This window comes from Corvus brachyrhynchos, unplaced genomic scaffold (assembly GCF_000691975.1).
Source record: "Corvus brachyrhynchos isolate BGI_N302 unplaced genomic scaffold, ASM69197v1 scaffold101, whole genome shotgun sequence".
NCBI classification, from domain to species: domain Eukaryota; kingdom Metazoa; phylum Chordata; class Aves; order Passeriformes; family Corvidae; genus Corvus; species Corvus brachyrhynchos.
In genome coordinates, this window is record NW_008237239.1 from 3,643,367 (window position 1) to 3,656,607 (window position 13,241).

A 13,241-nucleotide genomic window follows, 5' to 3' on the forward strand; every position below is an offset into this window, starting at 1 on the left:
AGGGCAGCCTGTTTTACCTTCTTCATTTTTGTGACCCTAACACCAAATCTGTTAGTTCAAGGAGGAACTATTTATTTCCATTCAACTCCAATGACTGCACGGACTCTGCCTTATTCTTTTGTGTCATTTCCTATACAGATGATTACTTGTCTTGAAATAGCCTTTGTTCCCACACATTATAATTTGAAAGCATCATCATTTTCTTACTTCTCCCTTGCTGCAGAGGAATTGTCACTGCAATCTTATTCTTCCCTTTCACATCCCTTTCTTAGAAAGGACTTGCTGGAGGGTTAGGGCAACGTGCGCTTATTGGGTTCGTCCCTTTTTTTGTTTGCTAGTTTAAGTATACTTGTGTTACACCTTACTGGAGTCTTGGCTTTTAGGGAAAAGGCCTGGTTTTGGTTTATTCTCAATCTTACAGTACAGTCTGGGGGTGGGGTCTGAGTGTTACCATAGCGTAAAAATGACAGTGTAGCCAGTAAGTTTCTGCAAAAAGAAATGCTTGTGTCACCTCCCTGCTAGGTAGCTGGGTTGTGTGCTGGAGTAGTAACAGGAAGAGTTGATGGTGACTTTAATTGTCCTTTGGGAAAGTGCAGCCATTGGGGACATACTACTGATATGTAATGAAACTTAAAAAATTATGATTATGATTTTTTTTTTAACAAGCTCTAGACTGCTCCATGCTAGTTTTTTTTTAAAAAAAAAATCATAATCATAATTTTTTACAAGCTCTAGACTGCTCCATGCTAGTTTTTTTTTCTAAAAGGACTATTTATTTCTAAGCAAGTCTTTCTATTCTCACATACCTTTAAATCTTTATTTATCCTATTTACTTTTTATTGTCTGTTTTGCATATCTATTTCTTTTATTGTCTGATATAATTCCAGAGTGCAATGCTGCAATGTTTGGAATCGTTTAAACTTCAGGGGAAAAAATGTTGTTGGAGTCCTCCTATCTTTCCACTTGGTGCCTGTTTGTTTAAATGGCTGTGCAGTAGCAGACTGTTCTGCTGGCATGAAAGGTTTGATAGTGATTCAGAGACAGTAACAGACTGAAATAGCCCGAAGTGAGAACAGAGTTTTAAGGTCACTGTAAAGCTGCAAAGCTAGGGCAGAAAGCGAAATGAGGGATTTCAAATTTGATAATTCCTCTGAAAGCATTAAAAAAAAAAAAAAGGAGGTAGTTTCATGTATCTAATTAAACTGAAATGTTGGTAGGTAGAGGGCGTGTTTTCTGTAGCCGGGTGAGCAGGACCCTTCACTGCAAGCACCATCTTTAGAGAGTTGTTTCAGACACAGGGCATTCGATCTGACCTGATCCTTTTATTCTTCTGTGCTAAGCCAGCACAGCACAGATCCAAAAAGGGACAGCGAACACTTCAGGGCCACCCAGGGTCCTGGTGCACCCCGGCCCTCTGACATCTGTGGTGACCTGGAAAGGAGCTGTGGGAACAAGAGAAGAGCAGCACTGCATCCCGGGAGAGCAGGCTGGTGGGAAATGGTGATAACCTGGGAATTGCCTTCCAGTAAAGCTTCACTTGGCTGTGAGTAGGAGGACTTACTTCATTTAAAAGTAGGGTTACTGACAGCTGCTTTTATATAGGAGGAGAACATCTTTTTTTGCAAAGAACACCTTTTCAAGTAATTTTCACTTCACTTTTGAGTATAGAGCACCAAGGCAGGAGAATGAGGTGGTACTTAAACACAATCAGAAGTGGGTTTATATTACTTTTAGAATTGGACATGATATATCTCCTGTCATTGCTGCAAAATGCTGCCTAAGCACATGCTGTTATCTAATTTACCTTAGAAGAAGCTGAAGGAATATTCCTAAAGAATTCCTAGTACTATGTTTCTGTTTGCAGGGGTGCTCCCATGACCCATTCTTGGTAAAATGATCTGAACAGCAACAGCTGATAAGACAGCAGTGCAAGTTCAAGCATCCAAACCTGTCTGAGATTGACTGTGCCACAGCTGGTCCTGTTAAAGGGGATGACAAACCACTAGGGAGTTACCAGGTGAGTTCTGAAATAAGGGAAGGTCCAGTTTGGAAAGAAACATATGGGACAAATGAAATTGTAACAGGAAGGAAAACAGTGGGAATGGAGCAAGCAGTCAAAAACAGATGAGGTAGGTTTGACACCATTTGCTCTATGTTCATCCCCTGGCACCAAAAACTCTGTGTGGACATGCCAGCAGCCTTCATCCAGCTCGGGCAGTGACTGGGCAGGTGCAATAGGCAGGGACTCACAGCTGGGGCTGTGGTGCTTCCTCCCCGCTGTGTGCGTTAGCAGGTTGTGAGGAGCAGCAAAGTACACAAAAAGTGCCCACATCTCCTACAGGGGCATGTGTGAGAGGGAAACTGTGTGTATAACCGTGGGTGGGTGGGTGCACAGCTTTGTGTGCACAATTAGAACTTTGGGGGATTAGTGAAGAAACATTCTTTATTTGTTAGATGTTTATTAGCATTTTGTTTGACAGTGTATTGCCCATACTGAACCTGAAAGTATATGCCACTGATTGCTAGTTAATTGTGTTCTATTAATAAATCAATAAACCAGTGTGATGATTATTTGGTTTAAACGAAGTAAACTGAGCAGTTTTTCCCTGTCACACCCTTAGGTTGTGATTGTAGCTATTACATGATATGTTAGTGTAATTATGAGTCACAGAAGTTGTGTGCCAGCGTGAGGAGAGACAAATGTTCAGGATGCAAAGATAGTCTCACTATTAATACAGTGGGATAGGACATTTTCATGACAATTGTTGGGCAAAGCAGTGGCTGGTGCTAGAATTCTGTGTGCTCTAATGAGGTCATTAAAATCAAGTGTGACAGCAAGCATGCTGTTAGAACATGCTGGAATTACACTGGTCAGAGATGCTATTTCAGCTGTGGCTAATTAAGCTCCCATTACTAGTCATCATTAGTCCCCCTATGGAATACATTGACTTACTCAGGTCTGTTTTCCTAACACAAAATGGCTTCCTAACACTGTTCTCAAAATGATTCACTTTTGAACCAACACTCTGATGTTAAGCCTCCGTGTTGAGTAAGGAACTAATAAAACCCTGAGTAGCTTATTCTGACCTCACACTGACTCTGTTTTGTGGAGGAGTTTTGGACAAGAGAACTTCCAACCTGTCCTTTCCTGTGATCTCACACCTTGACATGCAGTTTTGCTTGTACAGGGAATATGTGGTGATATTTTGGCAGTCTGGCCGTGTCCATAGCAGTATTTTGGGTGCAGTCACACCAGTTCTCAAAGCAGTAGTTCTGCTTCCTTCGGCAAAATCCAACTGTCTTTGGTTGCATAACTATGTAGATGTTTCTGCCTTTCTCATGAGTAGGAGGTAAACTCTAGAGAGGAGTTCTTTTCTCCTTGCCTTAGAGGTCCTGAGGCATGATTTGTCTGTATGCTCTGTTTTGTTAGAGGCTGGAGGTGGCTAAACCAAGTGAGACACAATTAAAAGATGTTAGATTTTGAGTTGATAGCCCATGAAAGAGGTGAGCAAGGAAAGAAAGTTTAAGCTCCTGATTCTATTTCCATTTGGCTAGGGTAAGTTTAGTCAATGACTTAAGAAGATCACAAACCCAGGACTGGAAAGGACCGAGTCTGGTCTCTTGCTTTGTGATTGAAGATGGTTTCTCTGTACAGGCCTGTGTTATGCCTATACAAATATTGCTTCAGAGCTTCACCAGCTGAGGTGAGTTTTCTAATTTACACCTTAAATTTATTCATAGACATTTTATATCTACCTAGTTTTGCATACTGATGTTATCTTTTAGCTTGAATAGTTCTAGCAATGCCTGTATTTATGGAGAGCAGTCAGGAAATTTATGGTACCATTTCAATTTCAGTTCTGGTTCAGCTGCACCTGAAAGTATCTTTGACCGTGTTTCAAGCCCATAATTATTTTACAAGTTTAATAACCCAAAAGCAGTTTGACAAAACCTGAACCAGTTTGAGCTTCATGACATCAGAAGATTTAATACTTAAAAATGGAGAAAATACAGCTTTGACAGGTGCATGAAATATCCACTTACTGATAAGGTGTGCGCCAGTAACTGCAAACCAGATGCTGATCGATCATCACAGGGTCATGGAGCAGGGTGAGAGTTCATTCTCCACATGAGTCATTTGTCAAGGGAAAGGAAGAGATATTATGCTCTCTGAAGTCCATTCTGTAGGAAAAACAGCTGAATGCCAGTTTTACTAAGACCATTTCTTACAACTGGTGACAGAAAACACAGCCCAAAGTTTAAAAAGAAATATTCCATCTGCATTTTAAGAAGAGAAAAATTTTCAACTGCTGTTGATTTGAGATCTTTTCTGTAGACACTCATTTTTATCCTATAGCAGTACACTAAGGAGTCTAGTGATTTTTAAGGATATGTTATGTGGGTTTTTGGGAACATTTACAAGATGGATCTGGGTGTGCTCCATTCCAGTCAGACATCACCACTGGAGGGCACCTGGCCTGTAGCTGGTTTATGTCCATCTCCTGGGAGCACTTTGTAGAATTATGTTTTTTCCCCCTAATTCTCAGTCTCAAATAATTCTCTTCCTATGATCTACATTTCCACTGAAGAGTACTTGTAAAGCCAAGACATTTCATGAAGCTATTAGACTATATGACTGTTGCTTACATGAACCCATGAGAAGTTCCTTTGTTAGGCATACAGTTCTTTTTGCGAAATGCTATATTTTTCTTTGGAAAGTTCATTATCTGTCTTACAATCCATTCAAACCTTCTCCGCCTTATCATTTCTCATGTGATACTGAAGTGCCTCAACATCACCTGGGTTTATTTGATGAGGAATTTGACCAAATACATTTCCTTTGTTCTGGGTAGTTGGTATCTTCTATAAGAACCAGTGAGTGACCCCTAAGTTCATTTTTGCCTGCTTTTTATTTTGATTGTTTGCAACCTACATCTTGAATTATATGTATAGAGCAGTTCATTTTTACACACACTTACCATTAATTTGTTTTCTAACTAAGCATACAATACACAAGGAATTGCAAAATAATTTAGTTGTACAACTTTTAGATAGCAAAAGACATAACCTTATATGAGCATGGAAGGGCTAAATATGGAAAAAAAAGGGTAATGTCAAAACAAGCAGACCACAGGGAAAGGAATGTGTCAACTTAAATTGCCAGGCATTTGTTTATTCATTTAGCAAGGTTTAGAGAGGGGGTTTAAAAAAAAGAAACACTTGTGTGTTGCAAGAGGTTTAGGGGAAGTGACTGCTGAAATCAGAGTATAAATGTTTTGCAAGGTCAGTCCCTGGACCAGTTAAGTAAAAAAGGAGTGGAAATAACACAAAGTAATAAAAAAAAAGTAGGCTATATTACTGGATGTGTTTGCTGAGTTTTTGAATCTCTAGGATGTTGTTCCTGGGCTATGTAGCTCTGCTCTTGTGTTGGATGCATTGTGCTGCACAAAGGGGTAAGCTTTAACTCCTATCTTAAAATGTGTGTGAAGATGGTAACCAAAGCAATTTTTAAAGGCGTTGTAGCTTTTTTTCATGAACTTCTGACAATAATAACTGACATTTCTTCTGGCAGCATTTAGCACCTTTAGTATTTAGTATACTGTCATAGGATTACTTTCACCTATTTATTTGGATAACTACTGCTGTTATTAATCTGTTGCCTAACTTTTTTAATGGTTGGTATCACTATAAACTAGAGTCAGACAACTAATTTTATATTCATTATGTTTGCTAATTATTCTAATATCTAAAACCAGGAAACAACTGGTAGATTAAAATAGAAATGCACATTTATGGAGTGGTTTTTTTCTGTCTGGAATAATCTGTGAGATGGTCTGAGAAAGATGAATGATTGCTACATTGACTGAAAAGCTTATATCTATTGACTGACTGGTTTTAGTCTAGGAATGAGATAAATAGATACAGGTATGCTTTTTTCATGTTTGAAGAGGTAGCTCGTATTCTGTGTCTTTTCAGAAGCCTCTGATGTTTTCTGTTTCTCTGTTCAATGGATTTTTCATGATTTGAGTTTATATTATTTAGTGTATCCTTAGTAATTTAATTTGTTTGCTTTCTGTCTGAGTTTCTTTGCATAGAGTGTTGTGCAGAGGGTGCTATGTGGTTTTGAGCTCGTGTGTCTTTCCTTGGTTTAGGCTGGTTTTAATTTTAGTTGGAAGTTATGAAGACCTTATTAATAAAAACAATCCAATAATGGATTTTACTTTGAAAAATTGAAAAATCAGGAAATTAAAGGAATGTCCTATCTTAATGAAATATAAATATTGCCTCAAAGCAACTAATAGTCTAATTTGTTTGCAAAGACGTGCAGAAAAGTCCTGGAATTTCAAATGAAAGTTTGCCTGAATTTGCACTTTGTTTTCACAATGCTTTCTTTAGGTCAGGGAGATTGGAAAGGAATGTGAATGTAGCAAAATCTGATTTATCCAGGACAACTATTACCATGGGTCATGCAGGGTTCTTATTTATGCTTCATGCTGAAAGTCTGTGTGAGTTTTGCGCAAGGACTGAAAACCGCTTGTACCTGGATTTGTAATTATGCTTGTGCTTTGCAGAAGCTGCTACCAGCGTTTTGTTGGCAAAAAAAGCAGCTTGAGCTATTTCTAACTGAGGTCAAGTCCCATGTAAATACTGAATGAGTAATTCCATCTCTCCTGATCTGTCACTAAAGAATTTGAAAGTATTCGTTTAGTGCAGGCTTTCTAATATAGAAATAAAACCCTCCAATGTTGGTGAGTGCATGATAGAATTAACATAGTTTTGAAGTACAACATACCAGCAGATTTCTTCACCTCAAGCCACTAAGAAACTAATAAAACCCCCCAATAATTAGCTGTAGTCAGAAATATGTATAAACATATACATCTATATATATATATATATATACACACACACACACTCTGACACTTGATGGCAACGCATAGTTTGACATCAGGGCAGGAATGGGGAAGTGTTGAGGTAAAACCCAGCAAGACCCAGCACATCTTAGTAATGATGAAGAGACTAAGGAGGTTATCTTTCCTTTTTGGTTTTTTTTTAATGTAAACAAGGAGGAGTTGAGGGGCTGCATTCTGCACAACAGACAATAAAAATGTGATAAAATTCAGAGGGAGGAATAGAGAAGCTTTCCCTGTATTCAATAACCTATTTTCTAAATTATAGATTTCAGTGTGCATTCTCAGCTTGCAAACTGAAAGTGCTAATTTAAACAAGGTCTAATTAAAAATATGTGGAGTTAGAAACATTCTCTTTCTCACCATTGAAAAGAAATTTTTGGGTAAACGAACCATTTTTAACTCATTTGAAAGACTAGCTAGAGGATTCCTGTTCATTTTGCTTATTCCTACATTTTGCAAAAAGTGTTGTTAGAATTTGAATGTCTTAGTTTTGCTAAAAAAAGTCCCTCCTACATTTTTTATAGTAGCCTAGTACCCTCTAGTGCACAGAAACAATAATTTTTATTCAGATGTAATCATTCATAGGAGGGAGAATACTTATCAAGGTAATTGGAAAAAACGTGAATATGTGGGCACACTCTCCCTTTAGCACCTCAGTAGTATTGTCAAAGCTTGTCTAATTCTTCTGGCTACTTAAAACAGCCAAACTAAAATTATTAGACCGCACAATTAACACCATTTTCTTTATATTTTCAAAATGCCATACAGAACACTTAAAATTATACCCTTTTTTATCGTAAAAAATATTTTTTCCCTGTTTTTTAAACAATTTTATGAAATTATGCCTCTAATTTCGTTGGTACACCCCTGACTGAAATACAAACAGTGAGTTCTCAAGGGTGTGTCTTTGTAAAAGTCAAGTAAAACTCACTTTCCACACAAAGTGAGAGGATTAAATACACTTTCTTCCGCATCAGCTACTTAATGTGTGGTTGTGATCTCTGCAGTGCAGTTCAGTGAGCTACAGCTCCACACCCCTCACATGAGGAAAGATCCTAAATATTTTTCCCATAGTCCTATTTCCAGGCAGCACCTGCACAACCCATAGGAAGGTTTCAGTGGGAATCCTACTGCTTTCTCAAACCTGTGGCCTTACAGCTAAACTGGGGAGAGGACATCTGTGCCACGTCTCTGCTGAGTAATGAATCTACTCACCAAGGGATTTCCTTCTCTGGCAGACATTTCTTCTCCCATTTATTTTCTATACAGAGATTTCATTCCTTTTCCAAGGCTTCATTTCTCAGGGCTTGTTTTATTTATTCTTGATGAATGCTCACCTTTCATGTTCAGATGGAAAACAGAGTTCATTGCATTTACTTAACTAGGCTGTTCAGACTCTGTTACTCTGGGTGAAGCTTCAGCTTCCAAAACAAGTACATTTCAGTCACCCAAGCACCGAAAATTGGTCACTGAAATTGGGTCAATTATTTCTTGACACAAAATCATTTAGTCTTTCATTAACAGCTTCCCAGCATTTGCTTCTTTCTCCTTTAGTCTGACTTTTCTCGTTCTCAAGCTGTTGAGGGACTTCTTAATAGAATGATTTGGGTTCATTTGTTGTAGTTCATATGGACTTGGCTGTACATTTCATGTGCACCAAAGAAGGCCCAGGAAGCAGCTTTTGGGCAAGGACTCTATAATACTGAGCTAATAAGAAATACCAGACACCACCATCCACTCCCCAAACCGAGACAAAATGCTTGGAAGCTAAAGGTCAGACTGAATACCCAGAATTAATTCTATTGTGTAACAAGTAACCTGTAAGTAAGGAACAAGAGGAAATAAGTTTTGGAATATCAGGTGATCTGAGCCTGGAGAGGAAGTTTAGGCAATGCCAAGGTGAGAGAAGGTTTGACAGAACTTAATCAAATGACAGATGAAATAATGTTAGTAGAGGTAGTGGTGGCTGGAGGAGAAAATAGTTTGAAGGGAAACTACAGAGTGCAGAGAGTTGTTCTCTGTGGCAGTGGAAGGACAGGCCTGGAGCAGCTCCTGCAGATGGAAGGGTAGGAGGTGTCTGCGGCTGGAACCAGGGCACTGATCTCCTCTCAGGCTTTGTAATTAAAATCTGTTTCATGAACCGTTGCTGTCCTGGGTGGTTTCTTGGCACCTGGCTGTTCCTATGTCCTTCTAAATGTCTATTCACATTCCTATAAAACATGGATCCTTGACAGTTTCCTATTTTGTGCTGATTCAGTAGAAAACACAAGCTGGTTTGATCACAAATGGCCCCAGGATTTCTCACTACATTTCCTATTGCAAAATTATTTTGGTGTTTGTAGCATGTGCTTTGGTCACCAATGTTTTTATTTAAAATTTTTAGCTTGTGAAGAACCTCCTCCTAGGAGGGTAAAAGAAGTGCCTTCCAAAAGATGGGACAACCCCCCCTATCCACATGGGACTCAAGCATCATACAATTGTCGGCCTGGATATGTAAAAGTTGGACGAGTTGCATTTCAGTGCGTCGATGGAACGTGGAAGCAGCTGCCCCCAGGGACAGAATGCAGAAGTGAGTATTTATGCAAAATATCTGCAGACATTTGATCTGGCAGATCACATTCCTTGCCAATGGTGCCAAAAAATAAATTGTAGCTTTGCATGTAAATTACTTGTTTCTGCACTCTTTAAATATCACCCTAAAAAGTATGTGTGCATAAGGGAACTTTAAGTTCCTTTTCTCCAGATTAAAGGGTTGATTTTTTTCTTTACAGAAGATCTTAGTCTAGGCCAGCCTTATGAACCCAATTTATGTTATTAAAATCAGTTATTAAGTTCTTAGAAGCTTGCTTTCAAAAATCTTTCAGTCTAAGCAGGATAAAGCACAAACGTAGCTTCTGAATGCAAGTCAAGAGAGTTTATTCAACTAGTTTTATGACAGATATCATTTATTGGAAGTGGGAAATTATTTTTCCCTGCCTTTTCTTTCAAGCCGTAATTCACAATTAGGATGAGAGCTGCTATTTATTATGTCTAGCATACTGTGCTAAGAGTTTACAAGTATCTCACACCCTCATACAGAATTCATTAGTGAGGTAATTGAAGTTTGTTATCATTAGTCAGCAGATACTTCTTTTCTGTAATAAATGAGCTTTAAACACAAAGGAGTTTTAGGAACAAGGGATTATTCTTGTGTATCTAACATACAAAATTTTTACTAGTAGAGTATAAATATTTGGTTCGATAATATAAATGTTAAGTTCTGAGTGTCATTCGAACAGAGATGGATACGCACCCTGAGTAAGAATTTATAAGTTACTAATAGCTTTTTTTACATTTTTTACTTACTCTCTGTCTCTGTTTAGATTTCTTTGTGTAACTAGTCAGCGAACATGGACCTGTACAAAATTTGGTGTAGTTTGTAGGATGTTTTAGCAAATGCTGCCACCCAGTGAGCAGCTGCTGCCACCGGCAAGGAGCATGTGGAGAGAGAGGAAGGGGTGCTGTGCCACGGGCTGAGGGAACACTGTCCCTTGGCGGGACAGAAGACAGAAGCATTGATAATGAATTCCCATTTTCCCTGCATCCCACTGGAGCGGGTTTAGGGCCTATTCAAACACATCTTTCTTGGTAAAAACAAAGGATGTTGATGCACCCCAAGAATTAAATCGCCTTTCTTGACAGGAACCAGGAAAGATTTCTGCTGAGGAGAGGTAACAGGCTTCAGCCATGCAGTTTATTTTGCAGTCCACATTATAACATCAGAAGGGGATGAGTGGGAGGGGAGGGTGTGTTCATCTTTGCCACTCTTTTGGGAATGCAAGGCAAAGAGTTAGGGCCAGGCCATAATGAAAGTTCTGTGGGGAGCTTTGAGCAGCAAGCAGTAAGGACCAAAATATCTCCTGTGGCTTTCACTCAGCACAATCCCCATCAGATTGAGGAAATTCCATTTCTAATCATGGATGGATGTTCTAGTGGAGGCTTTGGACCAGATTATGTCACAAATTGTATGAAAAATGCCATAGATTTGTCATAAGACTGAATATGAGTTCAGCCTTTTTAAAGGAATAAAACTTCCTAATTTGTTTTTTTGGGGGGTTTTTTTGGTATGTTGGTTTTGTCTTGTTTTTTTAAGTAAGCATACTCCAGTATGTTATCATTGAAATCTTTGAAAACAGTGATAGAAAGGAGAGGTTAATCAAACTTATGCTGAACATACCTGAATTTTTGAAAGGCCCCAAAGACCTGTACTCACTACTAATCACTGGGAAAATGCTGTCTTTCACACTTTCACCTTCCTGTGTATGGTGTAAGTAAGGCCTTTTCCTTTTTTTTTTCCTTTTTTTAACCAGATAAGCCCTGTGGACATCCTGGAGACACTGAGTTTGGTTTCTTTGAACTTACCAGTGGAAGTGAATTTGTGTTTGGTGCCAGAGTTGAGTACAGATGTAATGATGGGTAATACTTGTTTAATTCAATGTATGGGAATTAACATAAGGTGTTAATTAAAGTGTCAGTTACGGATTTGTTCTCGGTAATGCGGCTGTGTCTTACTAATATTTAATGCTTGCTTATGTGTTGTAAAAAATGTTTGAAGGAAGACATTTCTGGCAGACTCACTAACATGTCTTCACTGAATGCTTGAAAGAAACTCTTTTTCTCTTTCTCCTCTATTCATCTTCTCCAGTGGAAAATGCAGCAAGTCAAATACATGGTATTGTGCCTGTGACTGGATATGTTCCTCTTGAAAAGCAAATCAGCTTTGGTACAGTGGTTTAGCCATGCTTTTGCAGTTGTTATGTTACTGGAATCCAATCTGAGTTCCACAAAGAGAGTTCCAAAATCAATATTCTCCTTAATCCCTTCAGTTCCTCACCGTCATTTCAGAGTAGCTGTCCTTCCTCTTGTTATGTAGCCAAAGCTTGCTGTCTCTGTAATGAAGAACCCTTCTTACTTATTCCTTCCTACTCTCTGATTTTATTTTATATTTTCCCTTATGCAATTAGAAGAAATCAAATAGGGAACATGCAGGTTAAAAAACTACTCAGTGTTGTCGCATTTTGGTTATTCTATGCTAGAACACCTGAAGCCTTCTTCCTTTGCTTCAAAAACAGCAGCACTGTTGTTGCTGTCGCATCATGAAACTGTATTTTAGCATTTTTTACTTTTTATTTGGTAAGCTACCAGATGCTCAGCCTAAGAAATTACCGTGAGTGTCAGGCCGATGGATGGAGCAATGACGTCCCTCACTGTGAAGGTAAATGGAGTTTGACATTTAATTCTCTATCAAACTGTCTTTTTATCTGTGTGATACTGCCTAGAATAGTCTGTGATTGCTTTACTAGTATTAATTCACATATGTTTAAGTTCAAGTTAAGCAGCAGTGAAGCTCTTACAGGGACTGCTCAGCCATTTTAGTCCAACAAGCTGTTGTTAAAAACCCTTCATGAGGTGGAGTACTGTCACTTCCAGACTGGCTTGAAGCTCTGCCTCACCTAAAATCCCTGATAGACTAGCTGCCTGCAAAACATGGTTGCAAATGATATTTGGGATGATGAGTTTCAAACCAGTGTGAAGGCATGTGTTTTTAGCTACTTTCCTCCTCCATCCTTGTGAACATCCTAAGCATTAAGATTTTGCTAAGGTCTCCCTATTAGCTTACTGTCTTACGGTCGAAGACATTCCGTAAGCGAGAGCAAGGGGGACGCAGACATGGAGGCTTAATAGACCGGATGGCTCAGATGATGGTTTTAGAAACCTTTCCACCAGTTTCAAACCTGTATGATCATGAAAATAAGGTTCCTGTTCTTCACAGAGATAATTTTTAACTGCTGTATTTTAACATATGTGGGCAGCAGTGACATTTTCTTTAGGTTAAGCATCTGATGTCAGGAAAGGGTCTCTAAGAGCAAAAGAAAGTAGATACCTTGTCTAGAGTTTGTTGTCTATGTTTTGATATTTCCTTGGATTTAGATACTCCACATTTGGTTTATTGGATTTTGACTGCCCTCACACTTAGGTATTGAGGTCTGTCTGCACCATATGGAGCAAGGGTTTCCAACGGTTTTTGTCATGTGTCACCAAAATAGTTCAGTTTCAAAGTCCTCCTAAGTTATTTCTGTCATGGTTGAGTTTTCACTGAAAGATGATTGCATATGAAAGAAAGTATTTGTATAATGTCCTAAATGTGAGGAACCCAGGAGACAGAATATGAGCCCATAGAAAAGGCAGATGAATTTTAAGATGGCAAATGTCAGAGAGAAAAACAGAAGCCACTTTTGTACCTGATCAATGATATACATGTGAACATTTAGGAATGAGCTTTGATAG

The 13,241-nt window shown here is 38.7% G+C and overlaps 1 protein-coding gene and 1 long non-coding RNA gene across 3 annotated transcripts in view; both read left to right on the forward strand.

The window, feature by feature from the left end:
- The first annotated feature begins 1,141 nt into the window (after positions 1 to 1,141).
- LOC108445532 lies at positions 1,142 to 3,702 on the forward strand. Its single transcript, XR_001860416.1, has 3 exons — positions 1,142 to 1,543; positions 1,865 to 2,129; positions 3,556 to 3,702. It is a non-coding gene; the product is annotated as an uncharacterized LOC108445532 (long non-coding RNA).
- A 1,584-nt stretch (positions 3,703 to 5,286) lies between these two features.
- The window catches only part of CFH (complement factor H), a 28,592-nt gene continuing 20,637 nt past the window's right edge, over positions 5,287 to 13,241 (forward strand). Inside the window, exons 1-4 of one of the 2 annotated variants that reach the window (XM_017729709.1) lie at positions 5,287 to 5,453; positions 9,298 to 9,483; positions 11,264 to 11,369; positions 12,092 to 12,168. In XM_017729709.1, the coding sequence (XP_017585198.1) occupies positions 5,393 to 5,453; positions 9,298 to 9,483; positions 11,264 to 11,369; positions 12,092 to 12,168 (430 nt within the window). In that variant the 5' untranslated portion in view covers positions 5,287 to 5,392. The remainder of the gene's footprint in view (positions 5,454 to 9,297; positions 9,484 to 11,263; positions 11,370 to 12,091; positions 12,169 to 13,241) is intronic. The other variant, XM_008630206.2, reaches the window with a different exon arrangement.